The following is a 24,373-nucleotide window of genomic DNA, read 5'->3' on the forward strand; positions in this document are numbered from 1 at the left end:
CCTACATTGGCCAGAGTTTGGACGAGATGGGTTTTAAGCCCATCCCAACTCTATCAGTCTATGAAATAAACCTAATTTTCTCTCCTCTCATCCCACTTAACCACAGATATTTGTTGCTACTGAATTTGGCCTGAACAGAAATGTCAAGGCAAAGTTGGAGGACATTTTCTGGGAGCTCATTTCAAGAGTTTCACGAAAACTCACAGGGTGTTGCCATGCTCTCTCTCTCTCTCTCTCTCTCTCTCTCTCTGTGTATACATATATTCTGCACATCTCTGATAGGAAACACCCAGCAAACACCGATGCAGGCTTGTTAAGCTTCCCATTGAGCAGGCAATACTGATAAGGACCGTGCTCCAAAGACATATGACGCAGCAATTTAAGGAAGGGAAGTTAGAGAAGGGTTTGGTCAGTGCCTGGACATCCCTGGGAGTCTGACAGGGCAAGGCTATAAATGTCTACTCAGAAGTAAGGCCCCACTGTGGGACTTACTCCCAGGTAAGTGTGCATATATAGGATTGCAGCCGCAGGTCATTCTAGCATTAGAAAGGTAAAGATATGCATAAGAACTTGTGCTAGAGTTGTCACCATGTTTTCATTTAAGTGAAATGTGGAGGTGATCATGGAAGATTCTGCTCAGGGAAGCTATGTGAGGAATTTGAAGGAAAGGCAGACAAGTTTGGATAAAGCTAGTACAATTTTACAGAGAGTTTTATACACAGGGTGTCATGCCTCTATGAGGATCGGAAGCTAACAGCAATGTCTGGGATCGAATCAGGCAGACACTCCCAAGTGTGCTAGCAGTTCTTTAGCATAGGGAAAGTCACTTATTCTGCAAATATTGTCCCTCTTTTAGAAAGATTGCAGCCCCCACAGAGCTTAATGGACACTGGCAACCCTTATTGTTAAAAACTGTTGGTAAACTTGGAACTGACAATGTTGTTCCACTACTTAAAAAAAAACAACTTTTGTTTTAGAAGTCAGTCCTATTTATTTAATTTGCTGTCCCTCTGCGTTCATTGAAAGGGAGAATAAATAGTGCATGAGCATGTCAAGAGACTCAGTTCAGAGAAAGAGAGAGAGAGAGAGAGATTAAAAAGTCTGGTATGAGCTTTCATTCTGGTCAGTATCCTGCCTCTCACTACCTGGAGAGTGAAGGAAAGATTTTAGCAGCGCCTCCAACAAGCACTCCTGATTGCTCTTGTAATAATGATGCCTCTAAAAGCATTTCAGAGCAACGGCTCAGCAGCACAGATCAGAGTTTGCTAAGGAAGACAGAGGAGTGGAAGTTGTCGAGGCGGGGGAAGCTGGTGGAGGAAGGGAAGCAAAAAAATTATTGGCAGGCAACTAGTGGTGCCTTGCATCAGTCGAGCAGCCAGCATCTCTTGTCAATGCTCTTTCCTCCCTTTGTACAACACCCCTTCCCTCCTACAGACCACCCAAAGCCCTATAAATAACCAGAGCGATCCCTTTCTCCCTCAGACGCCTCGCTCTTCAGCAAGGAAGCCTGTTGAGAGGGCAAGTGGTAGGTGAGAGAAGGCAAAAGGGTGGAAAGAGAAAAACAGAGAGGGAGGGAAGGGAACTGGAAAGAGGGAAGCATGGCTAGCGAATTCAAGAAGAAAATGTTCTGGAGAGCGGTGGTGGCCGAATTTCTCGCCATGAGCCTCTTCATCTTCATCAGCATTGGCTCAGCCCTGGGCTTCCAGTTCCCCATCACGGACAGTGACAACAGGACCACAGCACCTGTTCAGGACAACGTGAAGGTCTCGCTGGCCTTTGGGCTTGCGATTGCCACCATGGCCCAAAGCGTGGGGCACATCAGCGGGGCCCACCTGAACCCGGCCGTGACCCTGGGCCTCCTTCTCAACTGCCAGATCAGCATCTTCCGGGCCGTCATGTACATTATCGCCCAGTGCTTGGGGGCTGTGGTAGCCACAGCAATTCTTTCGGGAATCACCTCCTCTCTGGAGAACAACGTGCTTGGGCTCAATGCGGTAAGACAGCAGCAAAGGTTTTCTTCTCTGCTCCTCTTCCTATATGTGTGCGTGTGCTGACACTTAGGAAAAGCCAACAGCCTCCTGGACTGTGGTGCTCTTGGCATAGTGATGGGTTGAAGTGAGACCCTCTGCCCCAATGACGTTGGGTGGGATTGTCGGCGCATTTCGGTGGAAAAGTCCATCATTTGGCTGGTGATTTCATTGAATCCAAGTCCAAAGGGAAGGCAGGTTGTGTGCTCTCTTTCAAGCAAGGTTTGGGTTATAAGATGACAAAGTGAGCAGATATGTATGAAGGCAGCCAACTGTGATTTGTTTCGTTTGGTCCAGCAGAACTTGTGCCCTTTTAACTACTCTGTGACAAGGAGAGCTTCAGCAGGTGCAAGGAGGGGGGGGGTTCTTGCTAGATGCAAAGGAAGACGAACAGTTTTTGCAGAAGAGGGCATGTGGGGAGGCGCAGTTTGTCACTGCCAGGAGGAGAGAAGCAGCAGCTGCTGCCAATTCTCCCTTTTACAGAAACGTTCCAAGTACAGGAGCGCTGGCCATCTCTGCCATTGGTCACGCTAGCTGAAATAAGATCCCTGCAAGAAGAAAGTTGTCAATCCCATTATTCTCTCTCTCTCTTGCATTAGCAATGGAGACAATGTTGTAAAGGGAATGGGATGGGGTGGGATGGGTGTAAAGCAAGGAACTTTCTTGAAGAGCATGCTATGGGTATTTTTCCAAGCTCTCATGCTGCAAACAGGCTGTGCGAGGCAGAAACTGAACTGGTAGCCACTTCTCCATCATGCCACCTTCATTCCAAGGAAAAGCAACACCTGTTGATTTTCTGCCTGACACACACAGTTCTTGAAAGCATAGGAGCTGGATGGGGGTGACACCTGTTCTTTTCAGTCTGCCTAACCCCTCAAGCATTGCTTCACATGGGTTTTGACTGAATGGATTCACCACCGTTACTGCCTAGAAGTACTAACTCCAAGAGAGCAAAGATTTTAATAAATGCATTGATGAAACTGGGAACAGTTTCCTTTGCTTCAGTCTGCCACATGCATATATTGTCTTTATCAGCCACTGTGCATTTCTTCTCTGCTTCTCAAGTTTCTCTACTCCAATGGAGATATTCAAAGTTGTCAAAGCCATTTAGGGTTGCCCAGTCTACAGCTAATACTGTTAAGCTAGTAACATCTGTCATTAATAGTTGCAACAAAGGGAACATTTTTGCCAGAGGCAAATCTTGTCCTAACCAAGGAGAGCGACAGGAGAATCTGGCCCCTCTGCTTCTATGCCATTAAGTTTCCACAAGTGGGACCTGCAACAGAATGTTGCAGTATAGATCCTCATCCTCAGCAGGAATGTTCCTGATTATGCCTTCCTCTGGAATACTATACGTTGTTAGTGGCTCAAGCAAGCCAGCTCATGCCAACCTTTCAGCTTCTGATTGTTGTTTGCCAACGTGCACTCTACATTCCTCAGCTCTTGGTGATCCCTGAGTATGTTCAGTCTTCATTAACCTTGGGGTGTTTTTTTTGGAGGGGGAGAGGTTCATTTATTTATTAATTAATTTATTAGATTTATATCCCGCCCTTCCTCCCAGTAGGTTGGTTCCTATCTTTCCAGTTTTTTTTAAAAAAAGCTGTCCTTCTGCAAACTTTGAGGTCCTTCTGAGCATGCACATATCTCCCTCTTCTTCCTGCTTTGGCTCCACTTATGTAGGCACTCATCACTTGAGTTCTGTATTAGAGGGAGGGAGTGGTGGCTTTGGTCTTTGGGTTTACATACATAACGCCTGTTGTCCCCTGCAAACCCACATATAGCAGAAGATCCATCAGAAGCATTCAAAACTGCCTTGTACCAAGTCAGTTTATTGGTCCATCTAGCTCGGTGCTGTCTACACTGACTGGCAGTAGCTCTCCAGGGTTTCAGGTGGGGGACTCTCCCAGTCCTACCTGGAGTGAATTCCAAAGGGCAGGTGCCACCACACTAAAGGTCTGCTTCCTGTGTTGTGCAGAGTGGACCTCCTAGTGAGATGGTATCTGCAGGAGGCCCTCAACTGCAGAGCGCAGTGACTGACTGGGCATATAGGGGGTAAGGCAATCTTTCAGGTTATCTCTTGATGGCTGAACCATCTCTAGCAGTGGCTAGAGCTCACCCCCTAGACCTGGGATGGGCAACCTGTGGTCCCCCACGTGTTCTTGGACTACACCTCTCATCTTCCCTGATCATTGACCATACTGGGCTGGGGCTGATGGGAGTTATGGTACAACATCTGGAGCACCACAGGCTCCCCATCCTCACCCTAGATTCAGGGATAGCCTTCCCACACTTGGTGACCTCTGCTGTTGTTGGACTACAGATTCCCCTCAGCCCCCGCCAGCATGGTCAATGGTCAAGGACCATGGCAGCTGATGCCTGACATCAATTGGAAGGCACCAGGCTGGGGAAGATTGTTCCAGGACATAACATCCAGAGAGTAAATAGCCACTTCTTTTTTAAATATGTGTGGGGAAGGGTGCCAATGTAGCTTGGAGTTGGAGGCAGTGCTCAGTCGCCACTGAGTGACAGCTGAGATAGAAGGGATCCCTCGTAACTCCCCCAGATGCTTTTTCACCTACAAGAAAAAAGTTACAGAGTCCCAATATGTTCTTTGCATCTCCCACTAGGGATGGAAAGATCTGTCAGTTTTGGCCCTCTCAGTTTATTATTTTTCCAATCTGAAATTCAGTTCTCCACATTTCTGCAGCAATCTGCAGGTTTTTGTTTTTCTAAAAAAATCCCTGTGAAAATTCTCCAGCATTTTACTGTGATTTTTTCCTAATAAAACACATTTTTGTGGGCAGTTTTGACAAATGTACACATTTTTGCAAGCAATTTCTCATCCTATAATGCATTTTTGTATGCCATTTTCACACATATATTCATTTTTACGCTCATTTTCTCCTAATTTATGCATTTTTGTAAACACTGGTGGCTGGCAAACTGCATTGCAAAATTTGAGTAGTGTGAATTTCAATAGATGGCTGTATTTTGGTTCTCATATTGTTGGGGAAAGGGCAAATTTGATAGATTTGGCTTGAATTGCAAACTAAATTGAAATTCTCCCCCATCCCTATCTCCCACCATGGATGAAAAAACAGCTGGGGAGAGAAGCAATTTCAAGCTGAAAAAGGACAAGGGAGAGGGTTAAGTAAATACCCTCTCCTTAGCTGCTTACCCTTCTTTCACTGATTTGCAGCCTGTCTTGGAATGCTGTGCATTAAAAACAAACAAACTATGGAGAGTATTGCAGAACTCCGCTTAATGTGTACTTTGAGCATTAGAGAACTCTTTAGAAAATTGCAGAGTCTGATTGCTTCAGCCGTCTCCCTCCCACCAGCTGGCTTTTGTACAGAGCATCAGCACAAACCATCTGCTTCAGAGCTTTTAGACATTTAGTCTGTCTTGAACAAGTCCCCTTCTTCTCCACAGCTATTGCAGACTTGTAAATGTCTGGTTGGGGTTGTCAGAAATCATGGCGGAGGGAGTGAGGATCTGTGGAGGGAGGCTGACATTCTTTGGAGCAGAGCAGTGGCAGGAAACCTGTGTGACCCTCTAGAATTTGCTGGACTACAATTCCCATAATTCCTGTTCATGGCCATGCTGGCAGGGGCAGATGGGAGTTGGAGTCCAACACCTTCTGTGTGAAGGCTGCACAGGTTCCCCAACCATGGAGAAGAGGTTCTCAGTGCTGGTGCCAAAGTGGGCTAGCCTGTTGATGGGGACGGACTATCACCAGCACATAACTCTGGTGCTCAAAATCTTGCACTGGCTGCTGGGGATGGAAGGTTCTGTCAATTTCAGTTCTCTCATTTTTCCAATTTTAAATCCAGTTCTCCAATTATCTGCAGCAATGTGCAACTCCCCCCCCCCAAATTGCATTAGAATTATTCAACATTTTAGTGTGGATTTCTACACATTTTTGTACACGCTGTTGATTAATGTACACATTTTTGCAAAATTCAAAGGATGTCTGTCTTTTGGTTCTCATAGTTTTTCAGAAGGTGTGAGTTAATTACAAAATAATTACAAATCCTTGGAACTGTAGTTTGTTAAGGGTGCCAAGAGGCATTTTACAGTCAATCCCTCTTCCCAGAGAATTCTGGCTCTGTGACGGGAATAGGGGTCTCTGAACAACTTTCAGCACCCTTCACAGATGACAGCTCCCAGGATTCTTTGGGGGAAGCCATGACAATTGAAAATGGTATAAGAGTGCTTTAAAGAGTGGGCTCCTACTGGGAGAAAGGGTGGGATATAAATCTAATAAATAATAATAATAATATTAATAATGATGATGATGGTGGTGGTGGTGGAGGATGGTGTAGAAGGGGCCATAACTGAGGTACGTCAATACATTTCCAGACTAGCTGTGCCTACATTTCATATTTGAGAGCTGCTGTTCTACACAATGCTGGTCGAAGCACGTGTCTTTTCCTGTTTAAACTAATATCTATGCTGCCTCCTAGGCGTAGAGTTACGGGGAACCGCCCTGCCAAGAGGCCCACAAGACATAGAGAGAGCTCTGTATTGTCACTCATGATTAACTGAAGTGTTTCCTGACACAAAGATAGTTGCAAGTTTCATCTGTGAAACCCAGATGCCCAGAGCTGTTCTTTGCTGATAGCCTTATTTGCCAGATTGTTTGATTTAAGTCCTTGTTGTGCTGCGGCCCTCAGCTTTCAGTTACATCCTGGTTCCCTTGTTTTCCCCATCCCTTGGTATGAAATGAATATGGCCAAATTAGGTTGAATCCTGGTGCATACAGGACAAGGTTTACATGTAGAAATGTCAGCACTAAAGCTCGCCTCATAGATGATGCCTTAGCACCAGATTTTTTTCATTTAATATTCTTTACTGAAGATAAATAATTAGATAAAGATTAATGAAGATAAAGATTAAAATACAGCATGTGATTCCAACTCAAATACATTAAAAAAAGGAAAACATACATTTAGTTGTTTAAATAAAAAAAGAGGTTTATATTGTTAACTCAAATGCCTAAAGGCATATATTTGGTTTGTTAAATTAAAGAAAAAAGCTTGTATTTGTTCTCCTGATATTTTTGGTTCCATAACAAAATTGAAATTGCCCAGTTTTCTATTTCTATTTCTATATACTTATTTATTTGTCCACTTTCTCTCTCTTATATAATATATAAGTTCGATCAGGTTGACAGTGGCCCATATTCTGTTCAACCAATTCAGAATCACAGGTGGTTTGGGTTGTTTCCAGTTTTTAGCAATTTCCATTTTTAGCAATTAGCAAATTTCAGTTTTTGCTAATACTAATAAAGTTGCAACCATTTCCTTGTGTGTATCTAATACTATACCCTTCCCGTAGTAGAATAAGGTAACATCAGGAGTGCTTGGATCAATATCCTAAAATATATACATGTAATGACTGGATATAGATTGCCAAACAATAGATTTTTTTTAAAGTAACAGGGTGATATTCAGCGCTAGTCCTACTCAGAGTAGACCCACTGAAGTTAATATACATGCCTAACAAGTTCATTAATTTCAGTGGGTTTACTCTGAGTTGGAAACAACCCTTGGAGTACTTTCTGTCCCTTAAATCCTTCTTTTCATGCAGTTTGCATGAGTGGAGTCATTGATCGTTGTTCACCCAAGGGTGCTAGGGCAGGGCTGTAGCTCACTGAGAGAGCAGAGATTTTGTCCATGCAGAAAGTCCCAAGTTTGATCCCTAACTTAAATAAATAACAAACAAATGAAAGATGTCATTGCTCAGAAACACCCCATAGCTAAGGGCCACACTGTGTGCTAAAAAGCAAGTGGAGGAAGGTTTGATTCGCGGGGGTTCCCTATTAGGGCTAATGGCAGCCTCTTGGGGGGAGAAGGGGGGAGTGAGCAGAGCAGTGGGTGGGGAGGGAAAACACCATGTACTGCGTCCCTGATCCTGCCCCCCTTCCACTAGGAATGGCCTACCCTGTCAATCTCATTTTCTCATGTTTCCAGTCTGTAGTTCACCACATTTGCCATCACTCTGCAACTTTTAAGATAAAAGCCCTCTCTCTCTCACACACACACAAAATTGTCAGCATTTCATGGAATCATAGAATAGTAGAGTTGGAAGGGGCCTATAAGGCCATCAAGACCAACCCCCTGCTCAATGCAGGAATCCAAATCAAAGCATTCCCAACAGATGGCTGCCCAGCTGCCCCTTGAATGCCTCCAGTGCACCCATTTAAGGGTGCATTTCTCCTAATCTACACGTTTGCAAAATAAATAAAATTCACAAAGGAATGCATTCTTGTACATTATGTTGACCAACCTAGGCATTGTTATGCATGTACCTCCCTAACTTGCTTTTTTGAGCACATCTTTTGTTGGAGAACTGGGCTGCAAAATTCAGTGAAGGGCAAATGTAGGTGGATAGCTGCATTTAAGGTTGCATATGGTTCTGGGGAGTACAAATTAAGTACCAAACCACATTTCTCTCCCATCCCTAATGACAGCAGTTTTAAAAATGAGCACGTTAATTGCTTCCACTCAAATAATGTCACAAGAAGCTTGACCCTGAGACCCTGGAGAATGTCTGCCTGCTGGCCGGAATAAACAACACCAGGCTGTTGTCAATCTGCCGCTTTTATTGATATTTTATTGGCGATATCTTTGAAAAGCTTTTCTTTTGGATTGGAAGCTACCCTGGCAGTTGGAAAAAGGAAGAGCAGGCCAACAAATTCTGTACGAAAAATGGTAAATGAGCTGATGGAACAACAGTCTGACTTTGTATAGGGCAACGACAAATGAATGAATCAGAGAAAGTTACAACCAACGGCTAGGAACAGAGGAAGCTGCCTTATCCTGAGTCAGACCATTGGTCCATCTAGCTCAGTATTGTCTACACTGACTGGCAGTGGCTCTCCGGGGTTTCAGGCAGGAGCCTCTCCAAGCCCTACCTGGAGATGCTGGGGATTGACCCTGGGACCTTCTGTCTTCAATGCTCTGCCACAGAGCTACGGCCATTGGCTTCTCAGCTCCGCTGGAGCGCAGTGAGGTCTAGAAATGTTACAATTGCCATCTGAGGACAGAAAACACCCATACCAACGAGCTCAACAATCCATTGAATGTATTAGAGATGCAAAGAACAGCCCCGTCCTCCTCTGAAAAAAGCTGCTGGTCTTATCAAAACTTGTTTTCCTTTCCTCAAAATTGCTTAGACTTTTCTCCTAAGGAGGCTCTTCACATTCACTAAGACTTTTCACCTTAGGGGAAACGTAGGGGTGGGAAAAGACCCCAGGCCTGATCTGCATTGAGCATGGCTTAGAGTTCGTAATCACCAGCCCTTGACTCCCAGCAAGAGAATCTGGCAGTGAAGGACAAAGGATGGCGCCCACCACAGCACTGCTTACGTAACGCCCCCCCCCAACTGGATTAGGACTCAGGGGGTAGATATAACGCTTTCACCTTTTTGTCCCATGCTGCAGTCCCAACCTGCTGTTTGCATGGGAAGGAAAGGTTTCATTCTCACAATGGAAGCATCCTTTTCAAGGTGTGAGCCCCACGATCACACCGGGGGCAAATGGTTAAATCTGCTCCATCTTCCTGCTGTTTCCTTTTTTTAAAAAAATACAGTTTATGCCTCTTCCAGTTGCCTGAATGGCATCATGTCTTGTTTGACAGGGCAAGCCTGGATTTTTCCTGATAGGAATAAACAAGCATTCTGCCCCCCCCCCAGACATCTCTCATGTCTCAAGAAAACTCTTTTTATCTATTCATTTATTTATTTGATTTATATCCCACCCTTCCTCCCAGCAGGACCTCAGGGCGGCAAACAAAAGCACTGAAAACACTTGAAAACATCATAAAAACAGACTTTAAAATACATTAAAATAAAACATCTTTAAAAACATTTTTTTAAGCTTTCAAAGCATTTTTTAAAGGTTAAAAACATATTGTTTTTAATAAAAGAAGGTTTAAAAACATATTAAAAAGCAATTCCAACACAGAAGCAGACTGGGATAAGGTCTCAACTTAAAAGGCTTGTTGAAAGAGGAAGGTCTTCAATAGGCGCCAAAAAGATAACAGAGATGGTGCCTGTCTAATATTTAAGGGGGGTAATTCCACAGGGTAGGTGCCGCCACACTAAAGGTCAGTTTCCTATGTTGTGCAGAATGGACCTCCTGATAAGATGGTATCTGCAGAAGGCCTTCACCTGCAGAGTGCAGTGATTCACTGGTATAAGGGGTAAGATGGTCTTTTAGGTATCCTGGTCCCAAGGTGTATAGGGCTTTGTACACGAAAACTAGAACTGTGAACTTTGCCCCTGTAGAAATGGGCAGCCAGTGCAAAAGCTCTTTAATAAAAAAAAACCTTTTACTTCCTTAACTAACAAGCTGCAGTACTGTTTTCTTCTTTCTGTGGGTTCTACGTTTAGGGACACAGTAGAGGTTTATATAAAATGTATGAAGAATTTGGATGTAGCTACATGAAAATCCTTAGTGACAAGGAATGTCATATATATGAGGCTGAATTAGTGAGGACACAAAGGAGTGGGATTGCAGATTAAACAGCGGCATGGACACGCCCCAAGTAAGTCTCTAAGAAAGTGGGTGATACAGCAAAGTGTGACTTCTTCTCCTGTAATACCGGAGCTCTCTTTTCACTGTCTAAATCATCTTCAGGGTTGCAGGCATTCCATTCAGTTCACGTTTAAAGCCAGACTTAATTTGCACTTTCCAAAACAATATGAGAACTGAAACGCAGCCATCCTTCAAAATTTGCACTTATCCAATTTTTGTGATGTAGTTCTCCAACCAAGCAATATTTTTGTTGCTGTTATGTGCCTCCAAGTCGACTGCGACTTATGGTGACCCTGTGAATCAGCAACCTCCAAGAGCACCTGTTGTGAACCACCCTGTTCAGATCTTGTAAGTTCAGGTCTGTGGCTTCCTTGATGGAATCAATCCATCTCTTGTTTGGCCTTTCTCTTTTTCTACTCCCTTCTGTTTTTCCCAGCATTGTGGTCTTTTCTAGTGAATCAAGTCTTCTCATTATGTGTCCAAACTATGATAACCTCAGTTTCATCATTTTAGCTTCTAGTGATAGTTCTGGTTTAATTTGTTCTAACACCCAATCATTGGTCTTTTTTGCAGTCCGTGGTATCCGCAAAGCTCTCCTCCAACACCACATTTCAAACGAGTTGATTTTTCTCTTGTCCGCTTTTTTTACTGTCCAACGTTCACATCCATACATAGAGATCGGGAATACCACGGTCTGGATGATCCTGACTTTAGTGTTCAGTGATACATCTTTGCATTTGAGGACCTTTTCTAGTTCTCTCAGTTACCCTCCCCAGTCCTAGCCTTCTTCTGATTTCTTGACTATTGTCTCCATTTTGGTTAATGACTGTGCCAAGGTATTGATAATCCTTGACAAGTTCAATATTTACACAAATGCATATATTAGCAGAAAGAGTGCACAAAAAGAATATTTTGGTGAAAATAACATAAAATGCATTATATTGATACATTGCTTGCAAAAATGTGTACGTTAGTCAAAATTGGGTTCTTTGCATGTACAGCTGTACATGTGACTGGGATCCCTGATAGCACAGGCTTCCTCATTGCTTGGAAGTTCCTATGCACCTACACTTCTGCACATACAGAGTCCCATTTGCACCTTTGAAGATCTGCTCCCCAACCAAGTCTTCAGTCAACACAGTCTTGAAGGTGAGAACAGGGCTTCTAACTCAGCATCACAGAAGGAAACTGACTGTAGGAGTTTCAGGACTGGGGAAAAATACCTTTACATAATCCATAACTCAGATATGGAATGTGCTGTCATTAAAAAACCCTATGCAGGTGGTTCAATTGCTCACATGAAGAGAGAATGAAAGTGGAACTGAACTCAGCTCTTTGGCCCTGCCCCCTTGGTTGCATCCCCATTACCCTCCATGCATTGGAGGGTGTGTATAGCAGGGCCCTTCTCCTCCTTCCACCATGCAATTCGAACCCTGTGTGAGGGAGCACACCTGAATAGTGCTATAATGCAATGACCATGAGCATAGACAGTTTTAAGAGACGTTAAAACAAATTTATGGAACAGGAAAAGGCTATCAATGTCTACTGAGTCATGAAACAAAGCCCTGTAAGGAGAGACTGAAAGAACTGGGCGTGTTTAGCCTTGAGAAGAGAAGACAGAGGGGAGATATGATAGCACTCTTCAAGTCCTTGAAAGGTTGTCACACAGAGGAGGGCCAGGATCTCTTCTCGATCATCCCAGAGTGCAGGACACGGAATAATGAGCTGAAGTTACAGGAAGCCAGATTTTGGCTGAACATCAGGAAAAACCTCTTAACTGTTAGAGTGGTACAAGAATGAAACCAATTACCTAGAGAGGTAGTGGGCTCTCCAACACTGGAGGCATTCAAGAGGCAACTGGACAGCCACCTGTCGGGGATGCTTTGACTTGGATTCCTGCATTGAGCAGGGGGTTGGACTGGATGGCCTTATAGCCCCCTTCCAACTCTACAATTCTGTGATGGCTATCTACAAACATCCTCCAGGATTAAATGGAAGAATGCCACTGAATTCCAGTTATAAGCTGCAGCATTGACTGGGAGGGTTCTGCCATGCATCTGACCTCTTGGCAGTGGCGTCGCTGCCGCTTACAAGGAAGGGAGAGGGTGAGGCAGTAGGGATTTCATCACTGGGCAGGCACACTGGCAGGTGCACTGAATTAGCTCTGCCAGTGTGGCCACACAACTCTGGCATCTCAGGCACTACTGTTCTGGAAAGCAAGTGAAAGCAATTCCTTTCTGACTTTAGTGTGCTAAACATGCACAATCTGGAGAGGAAAGAAAAGGGAAGGAAGGAACCAGAAGAGAGGGATTTAGATGGAAGGGGAAAATGGGGTTGCTTCAAAAAGCATTAGGAGATGCATAAAATGAGGTCACAGGTTGCCTGCAGGCTCTGGGCTACAGACTGCCCAATTGTGCATCAGGGCATAGATGTCTCCCTGAGGCCTCCAGAGACAGGTTGTCAATCAGAGCTGCCTGTTGTGAACTGGGAACATTGGAAGCTGCCTTGTACCATGTCAGTCCATTGGTTCATCAAGCTCACCTATGCTGACTCTCCAGGGTTTCAAGCAGGGAATCTTTCTGGCTCTACCTGGTGATGCCGGGGATAGATCTTGGGACCTTCTGCATGCAAAGCAGGTGTGGTAGCATTGAGCTACAGCCCTCCACCCCTACTAGGGGGACTAATGACCCGGCTCAAGTTGAAGACAGATGCAATTTGCAAAAGAAATCACAAAGCTGTGGAGGGCCTGGTAGTGCACTTGATTTGATGATATGGTTCACCAGTGAACTGAATCCCTGATATGGATCATTCTTGCCCCCCCCCCCCGGCATATTCACCAGCCTGGTTGTTCATCCTGCCTCATCCTTCCTTTGGGAAATAAAGCACCCCGTCAAGAGATGCTTAGAACACGAGGAGCCTATGCTGCTCCATCTCTGGCCACAGACCCCTTTGTTCCCCTGTCAACTGGCCCAAGGTCACCCTAGTGAGACTCATGGCCAAGTGTGGGTTTGAGTCCTGGTCTCCCAGATCCTAGTCTGACACTCTAACTACTATACCCAACTGAATCCATGTTTGCCTAAATCTGAACTCCTACTTAACTGAAAGCAAATCAGACTGAAATGACAGACTTGCCTCCAAGCAAATGTAATGAAGACCTGGCTCTTAACACCTCACCCAACTGCAGCAGCTCCCAAGAGCTGCCATGTAGGTATGGGTGACTCTGTCAACTAGACATTCACTCCCATCATCTGTAACCATTGACCATGCTGGCTTGGATTGATGGGAGCGATAATTAAGGAGATGGGTGAATCTGTCCATTTCAGGATCTCATCTTTCAAGTCTGAAGACATGTAGTTCACCTTTCCACATCGCGTTGCAATTTTGTTTTTAAAGTCCTCAAGAAATTTGCCGGTGTTGTAATGCACATTTCTCCTAATATACACAAAAGGGTAAGCCATTTTGCATCACAGAAGCATTTTTGCAAAGCAATATCCCTTCATATAATGTAGTTTTTGGCAGAGCTTGGAAAAGTTACTTTTTTGAACTACAACTCCCATCAGCCCCAGCCAGTGGCCATGCTGGCTGGGGCTGATGGGAGCTGTAGTTCAAAAAAGTAACTTTTCCAAGCTCTGGTTTTTGATGCTATTTTCATTACGTCTTGTACGTTTGGGCACACTTTACCCTAGTGCATGCCTCTTTGTACGCATCATTTGCCTGGAGAGCTGCACTGCAAAATTGGGAGACGTGTGAGTTGCAAAGGGTGGCTGCGTTCTGGTTTGTGTATAGTTTTGGAAAGTGCAAATTAGGCAGGGTTTGCCTTTAAAGGCAAACAGCATCAAATTTCTTCCTCTATCCTTACTTCCTCCCCATTAACCTGAAACAGCTCAGGATCAGACTGTAAAACCGAGGCTTGCTCATTCTCTCCGAAACCACTGCTGCAGAACTTGCCCACGCAGCAGGAAAAAGAAACGACTGCAGCGGTCCTGATGCCAAGTGGCGTGTCCTCCAGAAAACAGCTGGATGGACTGACAACAGCTATTAAAGATGGGCGGTCTGGTTTCCAAGGCGTATGGCTTCCCCGGGTGCATCATTACAACTCCAGTGCTCTGAGTTACCTCAGAACTGAGACAGCTCTGGAAGACAAATTGCAAGCAGCTGCATGCAAAAGGAATTGTTTCCCCTGAACCTCTGGCTTCTTTCCCTTCATGAGTGATGCAAACTGGGAGTTGTAGTTGCCTACAGGTGTTGGGGAGCAAAAAGGAATTGGGGGCAGAGGGAACCAGGGTGTGAGAGGGAGGCCCTCCCTGTGTAATCTTGTCCACACTCTTTTGGCTTTCACTCATCATTTCCCAGATATTTGGCCAATGGCCCCACCTGCACTATCCATTTAAAGCAGTATCATACCACTTGAAACAGTCCTGAATTCCCCCAAAGAATCCTGGGAACTCTAATTTGTTATGGGTGCTGAGAGGAGACTCACCTCACCTCACAGAGCTATAGCTGTGGTTTAACATTCAATCCATCTCCTTGGGGAAATCTAAGAATTGTAGCTCTGTGAGGGGAATAAGGGTCTCCCAACAACTCTCAGCATCCTTAGCTGCCCTTAACAAAGTTGCATTTTCCAGGATTCTTTGGGGGAGGCCACGACTGTTTAACATGGTATGATGCTGCTTTAAATGGATAGATGGAGACACCAAATTAGCTCCAAATGTCACGTGAGGTGAAAATCGGGTGACAAAGTAAGGGGGTTTAAATAATTCCTAGTCTTAGGGCCAGGAATCATGTCAGCATCAAACATCATTGAACATCTATGTGGGCCCCTAGGCCCCAACCTGCCCCCTCATTTCTGCCTTCTCCTGGGCTCTCTTTTCAAAACAAATCAAAATACTCTTACCATCTCCAAGTGGTTGTCATCTTTCTTTTTGAAATCCCCACCCTAGGCTGGACATGATTAAAATCATTGTGATGGAAGACATGGAGCCACCATGTTTTTTAATGGTAGCTGCCATTTTTGTTGTTGTTGTTATGTGCTTTCAAGTCGACTACAACTTATGGCGACCCTATGAATCAATGACCTCCAAGAGCATCTGTCGTGAACCACCCTGTTCAGATCTTGTAAGTTCAGGTCTGTGGCTTCCTTTATGGAATCAATCCATCGCTTCTTTGGCCTTCCTCTTTTTCTATTCCCTTCTGTTTTTCCAAGGATTATTGTCTTTTCTAGTGAATCATGTCTTCTCATTAGGTGTCCAAAGTAGGATAACCTCAGTTTCATCATTTTAGCTTCTAGTGACAGTTCTGGTTTAATTTGTTCTAACACCCAATTATTTGTCTTTTTTGCAGTCCATGGTAAGCACAAAGCTGTCCTCCAACACCACCTTTCAAATGAGTTGATTTTTCTCTTATCCACTTTTTTCACTGTCCAACTTTCACATCCATACATAGAAATCAGGAATACCATGGTCTGAATGATCCTGACTTTAATGTTCAGTGATACATCTTTTTTGTAAAGCTACAATATCCCATTTTTGTAAAGTTACAATATTCCAGAAGCAGATACGACCTCTGGGGGATTGTCAGGGGAAAATGGCCACTGCACGGCGTTACTTCTGCTGCCATGGTAGCTCCCCATGAACTCCAGGGCCCCACCATTTTAGGAGGGGCCCCCACCTCATACCATTTTGTCTAAAGTTCCCTCAAACTTGAAGCACAAACATATATGTTAAATGTGTGTTGCACATCTGTGCATGTGTGTGTGTGTATATATATATATATATATACACACACGTATATATATATGCATATACATATATGCACACATACATACATACATATATATATGCACTTCCCCACCACCACAACCATCACAAGGAAAATCCTCCCTTCTAAAAGCTGGCAGCTGCTCCTGGAGAGATGGTGCTAGTGGTGCAAACAGCAACTTGTCAGGGTGGTTTTTTTGGGGTGGGTGGGGCGGGGAAGAGTTTGCTGTAAAAGAAAAGGCTTAAACACCCCCTCCCCTTCAGCCGGCTGTGTACCAGGGGATCCTGTGGCTGCAACTGAAAACAAACACACAAACTTAAAAATACAAATGCGACAGCATGCTTAACTGCGATGTGTAGTTTGACACTGTTTCAACAAATTTCCCCGACGTGTTTGCCTAAGGGGAAGCCAAAGGAATCCCTCCATTTGCATTATTCCTGCATGGAGAGACAGAAGCCCTAAAAATGGTTTTCCGGAGAGAAATTCCCAATTTGCTCACAGCATGGAACTCTGAGCTCCCCACCTGAATATTGAATGCCTGGCTCTTGTTCCACCCTCTGTTTCTCCGCTCCATCCTCCCCCACACCCACAGTCCTCTGCCTGCACTCCTGCAACCCACTCTATATTTATACCATTTCTAAGTATATTATTAACTGTCCCTGGAGCCTTAAAATTTCCATGGATATGCAGGAACATAAAAAAAAAAGAATTGCTGTGCTGGCTCTGAGCAAAACTAGACAGCCAGATGTCTTAAGAAAGCTCCAAGGCAAGGTAAGGTGGAGATAGCCCCACGTTTATTGGCGGTAGCCAGCATTTGGGCATCAGAGGTATACTGCCCCCGAACATGGAGTTTCTATTTTTAGCTCTTCTTTTGCTACTTTTTGAAAAAGTGATATAAAACATAATATCTTTTTATAATGTAATTTGTGTTACACTTTTCTTTTCACCCTCTTCGCCCTGATGGAGAGGGGAGAAAGGAGGCTTTGCCAGTCCTATGCTCAGCACTTTTGGAAGCATTGAGGATAGGCCTGGCAAAGCACCTGACGCTGTGGTTCCCAAGCGCCCAGCACTCAACTCGCTGTCAGGCACTTAAGAACCATGCACTAAGGATTTAGGTAGCTGGGTGGGACAACCCACCTGTCAATCTTGACATCATGACTTCATGTGACGGACAGGTGGGATGTCCTGCCCACCTGTCAAAGTTGGCCCAGGGGGTGGGGCCAGATAAAGATAAAGACCCCAGAGCCAAAAAGGTTCCCCACCCAGCTGCATTTTCAGCTGCAGACAGTGGCAGCTAGCCTAATAGGGCAAATGGGGCCCTGCCCTGCCAACTGGTCTGCAGCCAGATGGCCCCCATGGGCCTGCCTTCTTACTTACAACTAGGGATGGAGAGACCTGTCTGTTTCGGTTCTCTCAGTTTCTCATTTTTCCAATGTTAAATTCAGTTCTCTACATTTCAGCAGCAATCTGCTAATTTTTTAAAAACAATCCTCATGAAAATTCTCCACCATTTTAGTGTGAATTTCTGCAAATAAACACATTTTTGTAGGCAGTTTTGACAAAGGGACACATTTTTGCAAGCCATTTCTCATCACTTCATGCCTTTTTGCATGTTATTCTCACACATGTATTCATTTTTATGCACACTTTCCCCTAAAATAGGCATTTTTGTAAATGTTGTTTAGTTGGCGAAGTGCATCCCAAAATTCTCATGAATGCAAATTACGAAGGATGGCTGTGTTTCGGTTCTCATATTGTTTCAGGAATTGCAAATTTGATAAATGCTGCTTGAAATGCGGACTGAACCGAAATTCTCACCCATCCCTACTTACAACCAGTTCAGGGGGTGGCACTGCCTGTCAGCTTTCTCTCCCATCTCAGTGTTGCCCTTGCAGAACGTAACAGGCGGGAAGATGGGGATAAAAGTGTTGGTGCGTGTGTTGGCACGGTCCAGAGAGTCGGCTCTGAAGCAGTTCCGAACAGAAATAATCCAGGCCAGGCAAAGTACTTTGTAAGAGTCTTTTACTGACACTAAACTTCTCAAACACAGTTCTCCTTCCATACAACATTCCCCCACACCAGAGCTGCTGCGAGTCCTGCTCTTATCAGAGCTGTTGCCCTTGCCAACCAGCTGCTGGCCTTGACAGACCTGGCATTCTCTCTTGCTCTGGTTAACCCTTTTTCTTCAGGTTTCCTTTTCCTCACAAGAACCTCTTTCTGTGAGACACACAGATAACACAACAGGCCAACAGAAAGTAGGATGAATTGACTCTGCCTGTGATTGGGCCTGAGTCTGCCTCCTGTTGGTGTCTTCTTGCCTTCTGCCCCACCAGTCCCAATGGGTGCCAGTCACCACTGGCTGTAAGACTACATTTACATCTGGGTAGGGTTGCCAGGCTCAAGGCCTGAGACTGATCCTATATCTTTAAGAGAAGAGAAAATTCAGCCAAGTGCAGCTGTTCTTGCAACACTGTAATGGGAAAAACTACAAGGTGGAATTCTCCCTTCCCCCTGCACAACTTTGAAAGATACAGAAGACCTCTTGGTTGTCAGGCCTGGCCTCCACGAGGTCTTCTGTATCTTTAAAAGTTGTGGAGCGGGGAGGGAGAATTCCACCTTGTGATTTTTCCTATTACAGTGTTGCAAGAAAACCTGCGCTTGGCTGAATTTTCTCTTCTCTTAAAGATACAGAATCATTTTCAGGCCCTGAGCCCGGAAACCCTACATGTGGGTCATCTTCCAGGGGCCACAAGGCAGTGGCAGGCAGGGCCAGAGGCAATTTGGGCAGGGCAACACATGTGGATTTCACTCTCTCTGTCTCCATCCAGGCAAGCATGAAGCATGATCAGAGTTCAAGGATACCCTCCAACCAGGCAAAGCAGAGAGGGTATGACACAGGGACAGTGAAGGGTGTGGCATGGGAGAGTCCCAAGGGCCAGAAAATGAGGCCTGGAGGGCTACATTTGGCCCCCGGGGCCTAGATAGATATATCCTTTATGAACTGATGCTTCAGCACCATCTATCCTGCAGGCCTTGGCAGCATCCTGTGGCAGTGAGTTCCATAAGTTCGTTGCGCACACAAACATTGTGCCTGGTCACTGTTTACAGCTGAGCTGTTTGACACAGAGCAAAGTGGATCCAGAAGTCCCAGGAGAAAATGGAACCACTTATTCTCAAACGGCGGCAGGTTGGCTGGTTAAAGAAATGCACTGGCTAAAACACATAAAGTGTGTGTGTGTGTGTGTGTGTGTGTGTGTGTGTGTGTGTGTGAGAGAGAGAGAGAGAGAGAGAGAGAGAGAGAGAGAGAGAGAGAGAGAGAGACTCCCTTTTCCTCTGACATATGCTTGGAGTTAGAGGTGGGAGAAGAGAAGGGATCTCCATGGAAATGGGTAGGGCAGCAGCTGTTGTTTTCCAGGCGGAGAAAAAAGAGGTGGAAGTTTATGAAGCCTAGAATGGTTCTGTAGGAAAGGAAGGGATAGGAGAAAGCCAAACTCAGCATGGGAAAAAAAGGCAACAACAATAGCAGAGCCGTCTGGAAGTAGATTTCCCAGATCCTGTCATGACATGTCAATGGAAAAAGCATCACTCAGGCTGAAGGCATCACAAGCAGAGAGAGAGAGAGAGAGAGAAATGACATGGGACAAAAAAATGAATAATAAGCCACATCCACACCAGTCAACAAACAACAGTCTTTATTCACAGTCAACCGACCACAAGTACAAAGCATAGTATTAAGTATTAAAGGATAAAACTACTTAAAAACAGACACTGTGGCAAACCGTAAAAGCAGTTCAGTTAATTACCATTCACAATCTTACAGGGTCTGGTCAAAATGGCCAAGTTCGAAAATTTTGCCACTTGCACAGTATTGCCTTATCAGAACCCTTGAGTGAAACAGTCAGAAGAGACTCAAGGGGGTGGCCTAGGAAATATTGCATGATAGGGTCGATTAGATCTTTTGTGGCCCCTTCATAGTATCTACAATTGAACAGAACATGTAAGATAGACTCCACTTCGTCGTTATCACAGGGACAGCATCTGTTGTTACTTGGAATTTTGTTGTATCTGCTCTCCAAAAGTTTAGAAGGCAGGACATTAAATCGAGCCAATGCGAATGCCCTCCTGTATTTGGGAATGGATAACCAGCTTAGATAGGGCATCCCATCTTTGCAAGGAAGACCTGATAAGCCCAATGACTGGGGGGAGCAGGGACTCTGAGCTCTTGGGTGACCCACACCTGTCATTTATTCCACTTTAAACAGTGATGGCTCCCCCCAAAGAATCCTGGGAAACGTAGTTGGTAAAGGGTGCTGAGAATTATTAGGAGACTCCTATTCCCCTGACAGAGCTCCAATGGTAGTTTGTCATCCCCTCTTCCCAGAGAATTCTGGGAACTGGAGCTCTGTGAGGTGTCCCCTAACAACTCTCATACCCTTCACAAACTACACTTCCGAGGATTCTTTGGGGGAAGTCATCCCTGTTTAAAGTGGAATAAATGCCTGGTGCGGATATGGCCATAGAATCATAGAACAGTAGAGTTGGACAGGGCCTATAAGGCCATCGAGTCCAATGCCCTGCTCAATGCAGGAATCCAACTTAAAGCATACTGGACAAGTGGGTGTCCTAGTCGGCCTCCTGTAGCCAATGCCTAAGCACCAGTGATGTTAGAGAATGTTCACAAACATTCCATATGCTGAAGAGGAAGAGAGATTCAGGGACTGCTGATATCTGGTAATGAAGCTCATTGTTGCGCTGTGTGTAGTTGTGTTGCTTAATTTCATTTAAAAGCAGCACCACAGCAGCAGAGAGTAACAGTAGATGTTGAAATGCGAGTGTGCCAGCGTGTCTGTGCGTTTGCCTAAGAAAGCAGGCTTTTACCCTGCATCAGCATCACTGAGACTTGAGACTTAGTAAAATAAGAAAAGCTACTTTATTTATAGAAATACATAGTAGATAGAAAAGGCATACCTAGTTCTAACTAACTAGCTACGTTGGAGGCATAACGCCCAGGTGTAGGAGTTAGCCCCATGCTCGGAGAGAGAGCAGAGACGAAGGGAGTCTCCTCTCTCCTGGTCAGCCGGAGGAAAAAGGAATGGGAAGGGCAGACGGAAGAGGGGCAGGTAAGCTTCCCTAAAGGCATCACAGTCTAGCACAGAAGGAAACCAGTCAGAGCATCACAGGTAAAAGGTAAACAAAGCCTATCCATCTGAAGGACCCTAGCCCTATCTTCCCTCTGGAGCTTAAACAAAAGAACAAAACAGGAGTTGCTCTTGCCCCACTTCCAACACTCATAATGTTTATGGTGTAGGTGAGACCTTCCCATAGGATTTGGGGATAGATAGAGCTTGATGATGTGGTTGGGAGTGTGTGCTAAGTCCTGTCAGTTCATATGGTATGCATGTGGCAGAAATGATGGCCTTAAAGGACGACTCAAGGAGAACCTCCTTCATCAGACTGTGTATGCTGTTGGCTGTTTCTTGCTGCTACTGCTTCTGTGCCTTTAATAGTTGCACGAAGGGCAGGAATACAGTAACTGAAGTTATTTCCTGGCAGGGAGGCACAATGATGGGAAAAGCTGTGCCTCTTGAATTCCTGCCTGCCGTGCCTGATCTATGCCAAGAAAAGAAAATGGGCAACCTGAGAGCTCAGCAATAGAAACGGCATTGTGGGATCTATTTCCTAGAGAGCCTCACCTCAGTCTGGTCTGCAGTGCATGCAAGGGCAAAGCTTGGTGGTTTTCTCTGACTGCTCCCATCATCTCTCATGCATAGGCTACTGTCAGCCTCTCCTCTGTGGTCTTCTGTTGTCATCCTGCACATCTATCCACTTCTGTGCTGCAAAAATCATTTGCCCCTCTCAGTTCACGCATTTTGTGCCTCCTCCTTAAATCCCGACACTGGCTTTCTGTGCAGTCCCAGTTCCAACATAAACTCCCCCAAGCCCTCTGTGACTTTGCCTGCCCCATTCGGTAAGTCCACATTTTAATGAGGACCTACCTAATTCACATTTTTCAAAACAATATGCAAACAATATGACGCACTGCTTGCCTTTGAAACTTGCTCTTAGCAAATGTTGTGATCCAGTTCTCCCACCAAATAATGTGTGCATTAGGGAGAAAGTGTATATATATATATATATATATATATATATATATATATATATATATATATATATATATATATATGCATATACTAGTGGAAAAAGTTGTGGAGGGAGGTTCCGGTTGTCGGCGTTGGGTGAGTCTTTTCCTTCAGTCGACTCCGGCTTTTGCTAATATAGGTTCCAAATACTCACATTTTCGACGTAAATCAAGAGACTCTACAACATATACTAGTGAACATAAAATATAAATGTGCAATACATTGGGGAAAATTGCTTGCAGAAGTGTTTATATCAGGCAAAATTGCATACGAAAATGTGTGTATCAGGAGAAATTTGCACTCAAATGATGGTGGATTTTCATGAGGAAATATGTTGATTTTACCCTAGTAATGCATTTTTATACACAGTAGTTGTCTAGACAGCTGCATTGCAAAATTTGTAGAAGTGCAAATATGGAAAGATGGCCATGTCTTGGCTTGCATATGATTGTGGGAACAGCAGATCCAGCAATTTCACATTTAAGTGCAAACTGAATCCAATTTTCTCCCACCCCTAGCTGGCACCCAGGGTAAAGATTTGCCGGAGGTAGGGCAGAAGGCAGGGAGGCCAGCAGTCAGCACAACCCTCCTGAGATCTGGCAACTCTTATTGCCTAAACAAAGCTTTTCCTTCCAAACTGAAATCTGAGAGGGAATGGCAAATGAAAGGACTTCACTTAGCAACCTGTGCCAACGACGAAGGCAAGGTGCACAGATGCTTTGCTACGTATATGCTTACCCTTTGCTATATGATGACAGGCTTACCACTCAAATGACGGCAACATCAACATCATCATCATTACCTGATCCAGTTCTCATTGACTTCAATGGGAAATGCTGTTAGTTCTAAGCCAACAGCTAAAAGTTGGGAAATCTCAACGCTTAAAAGGCTTGCCTCCTTAAGATGCCTAAGCAGGGCAAACACAGTTAATGGAGGGAGAAGCTACCACTCTTCCATCAATGTCTCTTGATTGGCCTCTTAAGGGTTTATTTTTATTTTAACTTGATGGTTTAAAGACTTTGTGAGAGAAATCATTAAACAAATGGAGCGAAAGCGTGTGTGGTGGTGGTGGAAAGATGGATGTCCCAAGAGTAGGGTTGTCAGGTTGAGGAGGCTGGGCCTGGCAACCAAGAGGTCTTCTGTATCTTTAAAAGTTGTGCGGGGGGAGAATTCCACCTTTCTTTTTTCCCATTACGGTGTTGCAAGAACATGTGTGCTTGGCCAGCTTCCTCTTCTCCTAAAGATACAGGATCAGTCTCAGGCCATGAACCTGGCAACCCTAAGACACATATTTTTTAAAAAAAGAAATATTTATTCATGCAACATATCAGTGACTATTACAGCTCACTGCATCTATATATTTAGTGATATTATATGCTGCTATTCTGAAATCATCACTCCAAGGTGCTTACTACTAGTCATTAAAAAGAGATCATCACCCCCTTGACACAGAAGGAGAGGAGCTAGAGGGGTTCCAGCCACTGCCTGCTATCTAAAGTGGTACAGCCCAGACACAGACATAGTCCTTAATGCTCTTTAAGGGTTTGGAGGCTGAAGGTGATGGAAGATTTTGTGTTTGGGGGGGAGGGGAGGTCCTTTTTCTGTAGATTCCCCCCCCCCCCATCTCTCTGTCGATTAGAATGAGCAGCCAAAGGAACAACTTTAATGCAATGCAGAACACAGGAAAATAACAGGTTTGGAAACTCCCGCGGTGTTGCTATGTTAGGAACATTGTTTGTGCAGCAAGATGAAATCCATCGTTCGGATGACACACACAGTGGCGGTCATTGAGGGTGCCATGGCAAATTTGGGACAAACAAGTGTGTTAAGTCTGATGGCTGGGGCTTCTCCATATACAGATTCCCTGGATACATTTTCCCTCATTTCTTCTCCTGCCACACCCACGA

General features: G+C 44.7%; 1 protein-coding gene across 1 annotated transcript in view; it reads left to right on the plus strand.

The window, feature by feature from the left end:
• Positions 1-431: 431 nt before the first annotated feature.
• AQP1 (aquaporin 1 (Colton blood group)) overlaps positions 432-24,373 on the plus strand; it is a 52,266-nt gene continuing 28,324 nt past the window's right edge. The window contains exons 1-2 of the mRNA XM_061587629.1: positions 432-498; positions 1,483-1,994. Of these exons, the coding sequence (XP_061443613.1) occupies positions 1,599-1,994 (396 nt within the window). The 5' untranslated portion in view covers positions 432-498; positions 1,483-1,598. The remainder of the gene's footprint in view (positions 499-1,482; positions 1,995-24,373) is intronic.

This window comes from Rhineura floridana, chromosome 10 (assembly GCF_030035675.1).
Source record: "Rhineura floridana isolate rRhiFlo1 chromosome 10, rRhiFlo1.hap2, whole genome shotgun sequence".
Taxonomy (NCBI): domain Eukaryota; kingdom Metazoa; phylum Chordata; class Lepidosauria; order Squamata; family Rhineuridae; genus Rhineura; species Rhineura floridana.